Consider the following 16220-nt stretch of genomic DNA (forward strand, 5'->3'; position numbering starts at 1 on the left):
GCATAACCACGATTTCTATGTTGGGGTCGGGGCTCATGTACCCCCTAGTGCGCCCCCTACTGCCCACTTTTTTTCTTGATCTCCGAGACATGGGATCCTTCGTGACCCCTGTTTGGTCCGGAGGCGTTTTTTTCTTCGCCTTACTTCCGAGGCTTAACTGTTACTTTCTTGGTTTTGATTTTCTGTGTTTGCTTTCTTTCTCTTGCTGTCTTCTTCTCTTCTCTCTCTCTCTCTCTCGACCTCTTACTCCTCTTCTCCTCCCTGTCCCCCTGATCCGCTGCCTCTCTCTGCTTGAACTTACTAATACGTTGGACAAAAACAGCGCTTTTCAGGAATCGTGTATATTTTATTTATCTACACATAGAATTAAAAAACAATTAAAAACTAAAAGCACAATACTGGCCAGTATATATTACAATTCCATTTGTAGAAGAAAGAATAATTGAACACTTATAAAGCCACACAGCTAATTTAAAACCTTCAATTTAGGCAGCTTCTCAGTAATCAAATTAGTCCTGCTCAATCAGTATATTAGTCCTTATGTTAGTAGCGCTCATAGCAGTGTTAAAGTTATTGCATGCAATGAAATTAGTGCGCTGGCATAGAAAATCCAGCTGTATTGATTTTGCTTGGTTAGATACTTTAAATGCACTTGCTTCACAGAGTTAGTAACAATGTAGCACAGCGTAGCATAAACAGCTTTCTTGGATATCACCTGATTAGCCAAAATCTTGCATAGACATCCACAGGCTTCCCCCGGCTCCTGGTGCATTTAAACCTTTTGCGGTGCTATATCTGGAGTGTCCAACTTTAAAGCTGCTGATAGCAATGTGGTGTGCCGCGCAGTCTTGGCCAGTACTGGACTTACAATGACGTCTTACGCTTTTCTCCGCCTTCAGCAGCACTGCTTACGTCGGCGGCTTCCTCAGAGACAGTCGCCGACGTAAGCAGTGCTGCTGAAGCACTGATTTCATTTCATGCAATAACTTTAACACTGCTATGAGCGCTACTAACATAAGGACTAATATACTGATCGAGCAGGACTAATTTGATTACTGAGAAGCTGCCTAAATTAAAGGTTTTAAATTAGCTGTGTGGCTTTATAAGTGTTCAATTATTATTTCTTCTACAAATGGAATTGTAATATATACTGGCCAGTATTGTGCTTTTAGTTTTTAATTGTTTTTTAATTCTATGTGTAGATAAATAAAATATACACGATTCCTGGAAAGCGCTGCTTTTGGTTTTGTCCTGTGTTGTTAATCAGGGGTTGAATTGCCTCTATATTACGGCAGCTGAAGGAACCGTGTGTCTTTATAAAATATTCTGAATTATACCATTGCTATTAATTGGTTTGTAATTAGCCTTGCCAAAATCCAAAAAGCGCCAAGTCTTTTTTTCCTTTTTAATAATACGTAGTCTTGATGGCCCCTACTCTTCGTTTAGTTTCGCTTAATGCGAGGGGTCTCAACATCCCAGAAAAATGGTCCCAAGTCCTCCGCTCCTTTCGAGCTGACAAGGCTGATATAGTTCTCGTCCAAGAGACTTCCATCACTCTACCCCCTCCCCTCCACTTAAGAATAGATTTTTCTCCTCCACCTATTACAGTAACTACCCACTTTCAAAGTCTAAGGGGATGTTCGCTACTCACTTACCCCTATCTGTTAGTGCAGTTCACCGTCTGGAGACAGGGAGGTGCCTGGTATTGATTTGTACCATATTTGACACTATTTTTACCATTGTCAACATATATGCCCCTAACCTGGGACAATTGCCGTTTCTGGAAAAAATATTTGATAAAATTGACTCGTTAAAACAGGGCATTTTAATTGTGGGGGGAGATTTTAACTGGGCACTTGACCCTCAGCTTGACGTCTCCTCTGGTTTCTCCTCCATTTCAACTCGTATGTCGAGACGATTGAATACTCCATCCCAGCGATCGTGATTTCACAAACTACTCTGTCCCTCACCTTCCTATTCGAGAATTTATTATATGCTTATTGACCATAGCTACCTTCAATTAGTGCATGACGCATCAATTGGCCCGACAACTTGGTTGGACCATGCCCCAATCCGACTAGACCTGGCGCTGGGCACCTTCTCTCCTACCTTTCGCTCTTGGCGATTCAAAGAATCACTCCTCTATGACCCCTACTGCAAATCCCAATTAGACGACGCTTTAGATCTGTATATTGAAACCAACGTGTCCCCTGAGATGTCGAGCCTTACCACTTGGGAAGCCCATAAGTGCATGATACATGGTAAATGTATTCAACTAGGGTCTTATCTTAAAAAACAGAGACAAGGTCAGTTCGATGAACTTTTACGGACAATCCAATCTTTGGAATCCTTTCACAAAACTTCTATCTCATCTGATATATATGCTGATCTTGTTTCGGCCCAGTCGTCACTTAATAAATTACTTCTGGACAAAGTTAAATTCTCCTTTAGGAAGTGTCGCAACAGATATTACCGTTGGGGGAACAAACCTGGTAAGATGCTGGCCAGGGCTTTGTGCTCTCAGAGAGCACTTTCCTATATTTCATCCGAAAAGAATGAACAGGGTTCCATCCTCCATAGTACTGCCGAGATAGCTGCAACGTTTTGTTTTTACTACTCTTCATTGTACAACCTGCCCTCCCCTGTAGACTTCGCTGATGTTGACGAGAAAAAGAAGGCCATTCACTCCTACCTTACGAAAATCGGGTTTCCCAAGTTTGATGCCGCATCTAGCGAAGAACTTGAGAAACCCTTTTCCTCTATGGAACTTGAGGAGGCACTCAAATCAACCCCCTCCGGGAAGAGTCCAGGCCCTGACGGCTTCACAATTACTTACTATAAAGCCTTTAGGGACAGGCTACTCCCCTTGTTTCTGGATGCCTGCAATTCTATTTCGGATAATGTGCCTTTTTCTCAGCAGTCTCTGGAAGCTCACATAACGGTTATCCCCAAACCCGGCAAGGACCCCACCCTGTGCCCCAGCTACCGGCCTATCTCTCTCCTCAACACTGACATAAAGCTCTTTGCAAAACTCCATGCGAACAGATTAAAACACCTTTTGCCGTCTCTCATACATACTGACTAAGTGAGCTTTGTCCCTGGCCAAGAGGCTAGGGATAACACCACCAAGATAATTGCTCTTATTCACTATCTTTCGACCTCAGACTCCTCCGCTATCTTGCTCTCTACTGACACCGAAAAGGCCTTTGATAGGGTTGATTGGGGTTTTATGGCTGGTTTGCTGGGCCACATGGGACTGGGTCCCTCGTGCCTGCAACGTATCCTAGCTTTATACACTTCCCCAACGGCTAGAATTAAGATTAATGCCTCCTTATCGGGCTCTTTCGATATTCATAATGGAACCTGGCAGGGATGCCCACTTTCACCCTTAATATTTGTTTTTTATATGGAGGCTTTAGCGACGGCAATCAGACTTAATTCTAATATCACTGGGGTCAAGTTAGGAGGTGCCGAGTATAACCTCGCCCTCTTTGCCGATGATCTGTTAGCCTCTCTTACGAATCCCGTTACTTCCCTACCAAACTTGATGGAAGAGTTTAAAACTTTCGGAGACCTCTCAAACTTCAAAATCAATTATTCTAAGTCAGTAGCCTTGAATATTACAACTCCTTCTAGGATGATGGCAGGGCTTCAAACAGCATTTTCTTTCTCCTGGGACAAGTCTCAACTTAAATATCTAGGGGTTACTCTTACCAGAGATCTTTCACGCCTTTTTAACTCCAATTTTGCCCCATTATTAGTTAAGTGACGGTCTAATCTTCAGACTTGGAAGTCGAAACCGTTCTCTTGGTTTAGGAGATTGTGCATACTTAAAATGAATTCCCTTCCTAAAATTCTCTATTTATTGCAGGCCCTTCCAGTTAAAATCCCCCTGAAATGGTTTCAAGATATCCAAACTTTATTTAGAGACTTTCTTTGGGGAGGTAAACACCCGCGCTTGAGGCTCAGTCTGATGTTCTGACGGAAAGATAGAGGCGGGATAGGCCTACCGAATGTCATGGGGTACTACCAGGCATGCTACTTGAGCAGAATCATGGAATGGTCTTGGTCGGACTCGTCTAAACAGTGGGCCCAGATGGAAAACTGTTCCCTGTTGATCCCTCTGAGTATAGCCCCATGGCTCCCTACCCTTCCCAGCTCCCCCCATCCTACCGTTGGTCCAACTCTGTTATGCTGGAAGAAAGTCAGGAGACTGCCGTCAGTCTCTTCCTCTAAGTCCTCGTATCTTCCTTTCTTGCTCAACACTCATTTCCCTCCGAGCTTGAATTTAACAGCTTTCCACTCTTGGTACGTTAGAGGCCTTTTTCGCATTGGACAGCTGGTGAGTGGGAACGGCATTGTCTCCTTCTCAGACCTACAGACTAAATGGGGATAGTCACAGGGGGACTTTTGGCGCTATCTACAGGTTCGCTACTTTTTACATTTGTTCGGTCCATTACGGTCCTGGTATTCGGTTTTGACACCCTTCGAATGCATTTGTGCTAGTTTGGAAAGTCCCACACATTCTGTCTCTTAGATCTATAACATCCTACTCGCTGATTCGAGTGTGCCCTTCCCACCCTTTACCCAAGTATGGAATAAAGAGATGGGAGTACACCTAGATGATAACCAGTGGGAAAAAAAATTCAAATTAACCCATTCCTGTTCTGCGAGCACGCTAGTTGTCGAGACTCAATATAAACTAATTTCCAGATGGTATAGATGCCCTGATACCCTCTCAAAAATAGGGCTGGGTGTCCCCAACATCTACTGGTGATGCTCTACTGACTTAGATAACCCATTCCACATTTGGTGGCTATGTTCCACTATTCAACCCTTCTGGAGGGGATTCCTTTCCCTATCTGCTAAAATAATGGGAGGGGAAGTCCCTACTGACCCGCTGTTCTGGCTTTTCCACTTCTCACCTAGTCCCCCCCCCCCATGTTATAAACAGTCATTGTTGTGCCATCTAAACAATTCAGCGAAGGCGATTATTCCTGTTTACTGACGCTCGCCCTCCCCTCCGACGGTGATGGACTGGTTCTGTAGGATTGATCATTACATGGAAATGGACGACATCATGTCATCTGTAGATAATGGTTACACACGTTTCAGGGATACCTGGCTTAGCTGGATAACATTTAAAAATTCCTCTGTATATTAGGAGATCCTCACTAATAACCGTCACCAACCCCCTTAGGCTTTCCTGGCTGGGCACTTTATGTATTAGTTTTGCCTACATAATTCTCACTCTTTCTGTTAATCTCGGGTTTCGGATCAGGTCCCTTTTTTTTTTTCCACTTCCCTCCTCTCCTCTTTATCTATTCTTCATCTCTCCTTGTTGTTCTGTCTGTACTTTCGGTTTCTGCTCTCTTCTGTTTTCTCTCTTTTTCTTTCTCCTGTTTTGTAGATATATTTCAAAGTCTTAGGTTTTTATTACATTTTTCATAATCCGGCCTGTCTATATTACTGTTCTAACTATGGGTCAGGAATTTTTTTTTTTTTACTGTCTAATTGATTGACCGTCCTAGTATGCTAACTGCTGGTACCCAGAATATTAAGTATGACTTCGGCCTATTTGAGGCTATTTACCGCTAATGCTATGTTCTGCTGTTATATGTGTTCTTTTTTGTTCTGCAATAAAACTTAATTTGCACTAAAAGCCGTGATCACCTAGGTGCCAGCAGTTTGAAGGGCTCTCAGTGGTCCACTGGATGGATAACTCCTGTATCCAAATAGGAACCTTACACGAGGCGCTAATGGACTGACCAAACTTAGAGTCCCAGGTTTTATTTGAAGATGGTCATTAGTTGCACCAGCGTGAATGGCAGACACAGTAGGGAGAAGCGCTGCGGCCTGAATATCCATAGGATAACTGCACAATAAATCACATTTGTGAGTTTGCAGAGCAGCAACATGTGTCATCCATTACTTTAGCCTTTCTTAATCTTGTTATAACTAAACAAGGACAAAATGACCAACCCTTTAATCGTATCGTATCCCTGAGGAAGGCCAGGAGGCCATTATGCTTCGAATAATGCGCACTGATTCCGTCTACCAGTACTAGCATTAAGAGATAATCACCAGATGGCCATCTGTCATAATCTATACAACGAAGTATTGTTAGACAGCATACTCAGAAGTCTTGCGAATGATAAGATTGCAAACGCAGCATCACAATATACAGCAGACATAAAGCGTATGACAAAGCTCCACAATGGCAAGCAACAACTGACATGGGGTGATCCCTGGAATCCCAGATGGAAATTAGGAACAGGTTGGAACTTTACTTCAGAAACTCAGTCCTCCACAGGAGCACACCACCCCCAGCCCCCAGCTTGCACCAGACACAGCACAGCGGCACACTCTCACCTTTATATATCTGTGCAGCGTTCAGACATCAGGTCCTGCAGCGTCACCCGCCCCTGCAGCATCCATCCCATTCTCCATCTCGGGGCTTCCGGGAGCTGTGATGTGGAGTCCGGGGATCTAGATGCGCTGGTGGCAGGGAGGCACCTTTGTGACGTCAAGGCTGCTGAGGAGGTGCCGGGTCACTCCCAGTGAGTATACAGCTCCTCTAGAGAGTGACGGATGTTAATGTCAGAGGGGGCAGGCGAACTGGCAGCAAGTTCTAGGACACTGCTGTAAAAGGAATTTGTTTTTCCAAATTACAGCACAGAGACTTGCCACAGCAGAAACGGTGGGCCTATTTTGGGGTGTGGGCCTGGAGCTGCAGCTCCATCAGCCCCATCATTAATCCGGCCTTGTTTCAGGGGCAAACACAGGATTTACTGGTTGATATATATATATATCAAGGTAGAACCTCAATATCCTGCTGCCACGTGTCCCCATAGGATACAATGAACCAAGATGGATGACCCCCACGGTACTAATAGCACTACCGTCCACACTGCCGACACTGCCGCCTGCTCTGCAGACACTCCCACACTGTTGGCACCCCCGCACTGCTGATTCTGCCGGCAACCCTGCATTGAAGACACTGCCGGCATCCCTGAACTGAGGACACCTTCAGCGCTCCCGCATTGCCGACACTGTCAGAACCGCTGCACTGAGGAAACCGTATGCCCTCTTGCACTGCTGACACAGCCAGCACCTTCACGCTGCTGACATCTCCACAGAGAGGACATAGCCCACACTGCCAACTACCCCGTACAGAGGACACCAGATGCACCCCCACACTGCCGACACTGTTGGAACCTCCCCACAGAGGACACCACTGGCACTCCCGCACTGCCGACACAGCCAGAACCCCCGCGCATAGGACACCACCGGGACACCCACAATGCTGACACTGCCAGAACCCCTGCAGTGAGGACACTGTCAGCACCCCTGCACTGAGGACCCAGTCTTCACCCACCACTGCTGACACCACTGGCATACCCACATTGAGGACACCGCCGACACCCTTCGCATTGTGCACAGCCCCACACTGAGGACAACGCTGACACGCCCAGCCACAGTAAGTGCACTATTGTTTATCTGACCTGCACTGTATCCAACATGCACTGTATCTGACCTTGCACTATAGCCAACCCACACTGTATGCTACCTGCACTGTATCCGACCCACACTGTAAACTGAAATGTATCCAAACTACAGTGTATTCCACACTGTATCCGACACGCACTGTATCCAACCTGCACTGTAACCTGCACTGTGTCTGACCAGCACTGTAACCTGGTCAATATTTAACTGACCCCCCCAAAAAAAAGTATTACGCACTGTACTATGAAGGTACAAAATGCTATTTTTTGTGATTGGGGAGATTTTGTGGAGCTGCTCGACAAGAAGGCTGATTGATAAGAAATATTTCTTGCCACTTTGCGGATGGCAGAAATATTTGCCTGTAATCAGGGATCTGCAGGTCGTGCAGCCCATGCACGAGAAGCAACCATTACAAACCAGCTACGTTGCATTTTTTGAAGGAAAGAATCAGATGTCAACACTGCGATACATGATCAATGACTGCCTCCCCCCACGTAGGGGAGGAGATCATGGGTTGACTCTGCTGAAAAGAGAGGCTTGTTGGATCCATCAACTGGAAACAGTGGCCCACAAGGGCCTAAATGTAACAAATTCTCTACATATGTTTATTTAACAAGACATCTTCTATTATTGTTGGATTCCTGTATTTAGGTTTTTATTATAATTGCCAGCTGTATATGGCAATTATGCTATTTAGTCTATTGTTGTACAGGCATGAAATGGACGTAACTGACCTCCATTTGGTTGAGTGATTAACCCTTTCTATGTCTGATAATTAATAATGTGTTTGGTTTTGGTGTTTTAAGTTGTTTTGTATATATGTTGGCATTATGTTGATGTACAGTATTGTTACCTATTACCCTGAGGCACTGCCTGCAGGTCTATTGCATGTTAACCACTGCCTTTTTCTATTAATAGATGACTATGTCAACATAGTATGATAACCAATTGGGATATTAAGGGTTAATGCTATTCATTAATGAATGGCGAGTGTTAGTCACCCTACTTCTGGATAGTGCTGTGTGTGGAACGCAAACTGGTAGTGGCGTGTGTTTGAGTATGGATAGAACCGCCTGTTGTGATCAGCTATTGCGGTCACTATGGTGACGCGTCTGCTGGCCAGGACGTGGATGCGGCTATGGTGCGACGCATTTCCGGTAGAGATGAGCGCCTGAAATTTTTCGGGTTTTGTGTTTTGGTTTTGGGTTCGGTTCCGCGGCCGTGTTTTGGGTTCGAACGCGTTTTGGCAAAACCTCACCGAATTTTTTTTGTCGGATTCGGGTGTGTTTTGGATTCGGGTGTTTTTTTCCAAAAACACTAAAAAACAGCTTAAATCATAGAATTTGGGGGTCATTTTGATCCCAAAGTATTATTAACCTCAAAAACCATAATTTACACCCATTTTCAGTCTATTCTGAATACCTCACACCTCACAATATTATTTTTAGTCATAAAATTTGCACCGAGGTCGCTGTGTGAGTAAGATAAGCGACCCTAGTGGCCGACACAAACACCGGGCCCATCTAGGAGTGGCACTGCAGTGTCACGCAGGATGTCCCTTCCAAAAAACCCTCCCCAAACAGCACATGACGCAAAGAAAAAAAGAGGCGCAATGAGGTAGCTGTGTGAGTAAGATTAGCGACCCTAGTGGCCGACACAAACACCGGGCCCATCTAGGATTGGCACTGCAGTGTCACGCAGGATGGCCCTTCCAAAAAACCCTCCCCAAACAGCACATGACGCAAAGAAAAAAAGAGGCGCAATGAGGTAGCTGACTGTGTGAGTAAGATTAGCGACCCTAGTGGCCGACACAAACACCGGGCCCATCTAGGAGTGGCACTGCAGTATGTATGTATAAAGAAAGAAAAAAAAACCACGGTTAGGTGGTATATACAATTATGGACGGGCTGCCGAGTGCCGACACAGAGGTAGCCACAGCCGTGAACTACCGCACTGTACTGTGTCTGCTGCTAATATATAGACTGGTTGATAAAGAGATAGTATACTCGTAACTAGTATGTATGTATAAAGAAAGAAAAAAAAACCACAGTTAGGTCACTGGTATATACAATTATGGACGGGCTGCCGAGTGCCGACACAGAGGTAGCCACAGCCGTGAACTACCGCACTGTACACTGGTTGATAAAGAGATAGTAGTATACTCGTAACAACTAGTATGACGACGGTATAAAGAATGAAAAAAAAACCACGGTTAGGTGGTATATAATACAATTATGGTTGGACGGACTGCCTGCCGAGTGCCGACACAGAGGTAGCCACAGCCGTGAACTACCGCACTGTACACTGGTTGATAAAGAGATAGTAGTATACTCGTAACAACTAGTATGACGACGGTATAAAGAATGAAAAAAAAAACACGGTTAGGTGGTATATAATACAATTATGGTTGGACGGACTGCCTGCCGAGTGCCGACACAGAGGTAGCCACAGCCGTGAACTACCGCACTGTACACTGGTTGATAAAGAGATAGTAGTATACTCGTAACAACTAGTATGACGACGGTATAAAGAACGAAAAAAAAACCACGGTTAGGTGGTATATATTATAATACAATTATGGATGGACGGACTGCCTGCCGAGTTCCGACACAGAGGTAGCCACAGCCGTGAACTACCGCACTGTACACTGGTTGATAAAGAGATAGTAGTATACTCGTAACAACTAGTATGACTGACTATGACGGTATAAAGAATGAAAAAAAAACCACGGTTAGGTGGTATATATTATAATAATACAATTATGGATGGACGGACTGCCTGCCGAGTTCCGACACAGAGGTAGCCACAGCCGTGAACTACCGCACTGTACACTGGTTGATAAAGAGATAGTAGTATACTCGTAACAACTAGTATGACTGACTATGACGGTATAAAGAATGAAAAAAAAACCACGGTTAGGTGGTATATATTATAATACAATTATGGATGGACGGACTGCCTGCCGACTGCCGACACAGAGGTAGCCACAGCCGTGAACTACCGCACTGTACACTGGTTGATAAAGAGATAGTAGTATACTCGTAACAACTAGTATGACACTATGACGGTATAAAGAATGAAAAAAAAACCACGGTTAGGTGGTATATATTATAATACAATTATGGATGGACGGACTGCCTGCCGACTGCCGACACAGAGGTAGCCACAGCCGTGAACTACCGCACTGTACACTGGTTGATAAAGAGATAGTAGTATACTCGTAACAACTAGTATGACTGACTATGACGGTATAAAGAATGAAAAAAAAACCACGGTTAGGTGGTATATATTATAATAATACAATTATGGATGGACGGACTGCCTGCCGAGTTCCGACACAGAGGTAGCCACAGCCGTGAACTACCGCACTGTACACTGGTTGATAAAGAGATAGTAGTATACTCGTAACAACTAGTATGACTATGACGACGGTATAAAGAAAGAAAAAAAAATACCACGGTTAGGTGGTATATAATTATACAATTATGGATGGACGGACTGCCTGCCGAGTGCCGACTGCCGACACAGAGGTAGCCACAGCCGTGAACTACCGCACTGTACTGTGTCTGCTGCTAATATAGACTGGTTGATAAAGAGATAGTATACAACAATATACTACTATACTGGTGGTCAGGCACTGGTCACCACTAGTCACACTGGCAGTGGCACTCCTGCAGCAAAAGTGTGCACTGTTTAATTTTAAATTAATATAATATTATGTACTCCTGGCTCCTGCTATAACAACCTGCAGTGCTCCCCAGTCTCCCCCACAATTATTATAAGCTTTTATACATTGATGTGCAGCACACTGGGCTGAGCTGAGTGCACACAGACTGAGTCACACTGTGTGACTGCTGTGTATCGTTTTTTTCAGGCAGAGAACGGATATAGCAGAGAACGGATATATTAAATAAAAGTTAACTTAACAACAACTGCACTGGTCACTGTGGTAAACTCTGTCTGCACAATCTCTCTCTCTCTCTCTCTCTTCTAATCTATTCTAATGGAGAGGACGCCAGCCACGTCCTCTCCCTATCAATCTCAATGCACGTGTGAAAATGGCGGCGACGCGCGGCTCCTTATATAGAATCCGAGTCTCGCGAGAATCCGACAGCGTCATGATGACGTTCGGGCGCGCTCGGGTTAACCGAGCAAGGCGGGAAGATCCGAGTCGCTCGGACCCGTGAAAAAAAAAGTGAAGTTCGTGCGGGTTCGGATTCAAAGAAACCGAACCCGCTCATCTCTAATTTCCGGTGGTGTTCGTGGAGCCCATACCGTAAGTGAGTGATTGCAGTTTGTCAGTTGTCTCTGTTATGAGACATTATTGGTGAACGCAGAGCTAATGAGGGTAATTCCAAGTTGATCGCAGCAGGATTTTTGATAGCAATTGGGCAAAACCATGTGCACTGCAGGGGAGGCAGATATAACATGTGCAGAAAGAGTTAGATTTGGGTGGGTTATTTTATATCTGTGCAGGGTAAATACTGGCTGCTTTATTTTTACACTGCAAATTAGATTGCAGATTGAACACACCCCACCCAAATCTAACTCTCTCTGCACATGTTATATCTGCCTCCCCTGCACTGCACATGGTTTTGCCCAATTGCTAACAAAAATCCTGCTGCGATCAACTTGGAATTACCCCCCATGGTGAATGCTGCAGCAGCCAGTGGTAACTGTTATGCTCTTTCATTTCTGTGATTGGGCACATCTGTGAGCATGTGGAGGCATAACGAGTGTCTCACACTGATGACATCAAGTGTTTGGGGTGAAGACATGTAATGAGTTTCAGGTGTGCATTAGGTACTTACAGGCCAATGTGGGCACACAGTGGGGTTTGCATCTCTCCTGTCTGGTTTTGGTGGTCTTGACAAAGGTCCCTGTGAGGACCAAAACATTGACAGCAATGTTTCTATCTGTGATGTGGTAAGTAAAGTTTGGTGCATTTATACTTGAAGACTGGTGAGTGCTCTCTATTATAATATATATATATATATATATATATATATATATATATTTATATTTGGCCTTTCTCCTGTAGACAACTTGCTCCAGTGCCCTCAACTGGTGCGAGACCTGTGTGTAGTAATAAGAGGTAGGCGGCACTCTGAAGTCTTTGTCACCTACTGTCTGAAATTACTAATTCAACATATGTTTCAGGCAGCCCCCCATTGTCAGGAATTCCTGACGATGGGCGGCTGCCCGAAACATGTTGAATGAACAAAGTGTTGCATTTGACTGCTGAAATGACCCCAGAGGTGCCACTTTCCTCATATAGATATATATATATATATATATATATATATATATATATTATTATAGATATAGAGTCACATGCACTACAGTTTGTGTGTATGTGTGTGTATATATATATATATATATATGTATATATATACACACACAAACTAGTGTGTGTGTGTGTGTGTCACACACACACACACACACACACACACACACACACACACACACACACACTACATTGCACATTCTGTAAAGTGTATGAAGCACAAAGGGTAAGCAGATGCAATTTTTTTTATATAAAATTCCAAACACATACTCTGGGTATGGCTGGGAGGAAGACGCAGGTAGCCGAATCACTAGAGAATGTGAGTAGTAGCCATTGGATGCATCATGAGCTGCTGTGCTGAGCATTCAAAGCTGCGCCCACGCACCTCTGAACATTCTGTGTATAGAGCTCTGCCGACGAAAGCTCCCTGCAGCAGCAGCTATGATCCCGATTGCACTAATAATTGAGACAAGACACTGCTGTCTCCGTCTCAGAAAAAAGAATTTGGCCGATCATGGGGGGGTTTCTGGGTACTCAGAACCCCCCTCCCTGTGTGCACCACTGGGTTTGGGGAGTGCAATTTCTCTCCACCCCCAAACTAAAGCAGGAAGAGAGGACTGACTGACTGCTGCCACAGTCTAGCAAACAGCAGCAGTCAGCCCTCTCTCCCTGCCTCAATTGCCGTTGCAGATTACAGGGCCCGAGTAACATGTACACTTTATACACATAACCTGAAGGAATTTTATACATTATTAATAATTTTCTGCGTTACACAGTCATTGAGCCATCAGTAAGCATTGCAGAGGTGTCTCTATCTCAGAAGGCATTTAAAACATTTTGGATATTGGAATTGCGGCTAAGGGAGAGCAAACTGTAAACTATTTTGGTCCATTGTATCTTTGCTGCTTCCTGCAGGCAACAAAAATTGGTCTTGGATGATTCACATGGGTTCTGCATCTGTGAAATATGATATAGATAATACAGTATTTGCACACATGGGCCCAAATGTAATAACCTGTGAGTTGCAGGCAGGCACCTGATGTTAGCAATTTAACAGCTAGATTTAAGGCAATTTTTTTTAAAATGCAAAACCAGGTTGGTATTTTATTGTAAATTACTTTGTCACTTACAGTAATCTGGGATTAAATTGAACTTTTACAAATAAATTACCGGGTATGAATAACACCTCTCAAATAAATGATCCACAGGCCCATTCATTTAACATTAGTTTAAACTTTAAACTAAACGAAAAACAAAACTGGAAATGTTGTTCTATAAACATTTATCTGTTACAATATAAGGAAAGATGCAATTGTGGTAACATTTCTGTAGTACCCTGTATATTACTATAATATAGACTGCTGTTGCAAACTAATATTGACAAACTCCTTGGCTTTTGCCTCTAGACATAAATGTTTTGTATCAGAAATAAATAAATTGCTTGAAAAAGTGAGACAAACTTTAGTTAAACATTTTGAAGAAAAGCAGTGTCATTTTGTATTACAATTAACCCTTTTCTTTTTTCTTGTTTAGCTTTATGCAGGTCTAGGAGTTACTAATTTCCTTACAGGGATTATTGCCTCAGCACTTGGAACTACAGTTGGTTCTGGTGGTCTCCTGAAACCTCTTAATGCTGTTGGTGATCTTCTTAAAGGTGTTGCTAATGCTCTTTGAGCAACCTGCAGTGCTAATAACAGGTAATAATATATATCTACATCAGGATTCATAGGTTCCACAGGGAACATCGGAGTTGTAGGTGGTGTATGAGAATGCGGGCCCCAAACAGTTAAAGTTTTCAGCTGTCCCAGAACGCACAGCTCCTCTCCCCTATTACCCCACCTCCATGCTCATGCAATCAGTTTATAGTCCGGGACCCACAGCTAAATCGCAGTCCGCTGTTCTTCTGGGGAGACTGACTGTGGCGCAGGCGTGGACACTGACACAGAACATGGACTCCACTGGAGCACAAGGGCAGGCCTGGGCACAGGTCTAGGTGTTTAAACACCTCTTTAATAAGGCCCATTTAGTATCTGGGGTGAAAGACCAGCATAGTGTAGGCAGCGCTTGAAATGAAGCCCCTCCCCCGGCTCTGGGTACCAGTCTGCAGCAGATTTCCGACCCTTGAGCTGCCTCCTCTCTCGTTCGTTCCCTCGGAGACCCGGGCAGTCATCTTACAGCAAGGCAGCAAGAAGTCTGGGCTTAGTCTCCCTTTAAGAAAAATGTTTGCAGCACGCAAGGTTTTTTCATTCACTTATATACTACCCGCTTCAAAACAAAGTGATAGAACAAGCCAACCTAGGTTGGAAGGGGCGCTGTGGGTGTGATTCCAATTGAAAAGTGCAGCAGCTGCCTGTATAGGATAGTTACACCTATATAGAAAAACCAAACTGAAATACAACAATAAGGCTGCGCTTAGAGAGATGAATTGTCTGTATAACAAAGTAAAATTTATTAGACTTAAAATCTGTCCATTGGACAATTAAAATGAAAATACACTGTGATAAATAGCCTCTAATCACCTTTTAAAACAACACATGAGCTTGTTCCAAATAAACCATAGGACCCTGTAGGCTTAGAACCAATTGAATCCTGGGGCTATAGCATAGTCCCTGGGCTGGAAAGTTAAATCCCAACGCTGGAGGATTAGCAATTCCAATACTGTATCATGAAGTTAAGGAAAGTCCTCACCAGTAGGGCGTTTTGATGAACAGAAAGTCCAGTCCTTAGTTGTGGATATGGTTCAAGTCGAGCAGGTTTTGGGGTCCAAGGTGGTCCAAGCTTGCGATGATAAGTGGTGATGTGGTGATAGGGAGGCTCACACCTGACGCGTTTCACAGCTACTGCTGCTTTATCAAAGGTGACTTTAACTTACAACTGGCAGTGTATTTATACCATGGTTAATTACCTCATTCAAAACATATGTGTAGACAATTCATCTCTTTGTGTGTGCACAAACTTAAAAGATAGACCTATTTCGTTATTCTAATTAGACTCAGAGGCATGCTGAAACACAATTTAAATGTAATTAATTAAAATTAGCTTAAAACATGTATTATAACTGAGCTACGGGTGTTGGAACGCACGCGAGCCCGTTTCCTTCCGGTCTTTGGGCCGCATCTATTACCATAGTAACGGAGCCTATTCACCGCTCCAATCTTACGGCGCCAGCATGATCACGTGACCGGACTTGTATGACGTAGTAGCCGTGTGCTGAGCCATATACTGACTCGCACCCTTCCGGTCTATGGACCGCAACTGTTTCCATGGGGATGAAATGTATTTCCGCTCTATTGCTCTACGTGGTCACGTGGTCAGACTCTCCGTATTTCCTAAATGGTAGCTACCATAAATGTTTTATAGAGAGAATCACAGTCTTGCTCATGGAGCGCTACATGATTTTTTATGCTTTAAAGGGGTCAAATCAACA

The 16220-nt window shown here is 44.0% G+C and overlaps 1 protein-coding gene across 1 annotated transcript in view; it reads left to right on the forward strand.

Annotated features, from left to right (window-relative positions):
- Positions 1 to 16220, forward strand: part of LOC134965497 (uncharacterized) — an 83301-nt gene that overhangs the window by 50155 nt on the left and 16926 nt on the right. The window contains exon 9 of the mRNA XM_063941899.1: positions 14327 to 14490. Coding sequence (XP_063797969.1) covers positions 14327 to 14467 — 141 coding nt within the window. The 3' untranslated portion in view covers positions 14468 to 14490. The remainder of the gene's footprint in view (positions 1 to 14326; positions 14491 to 16220) is intronic.

Source organism: Pseudophryne corroboree, chromosome 10 (assembly GCF_028390025.1).
Source record: "Pseudophryne corroboree isolate aPseCor3 chromosome 10, aPseCor3.hap2, whole genome shotgun sequence".
Lineage (NCBI taxonomy): Eukaryota > Metazoa > Chordata > Amphibia > Anura > Myobatrachidae > Pseudophryne > Pseudophryne corroboree.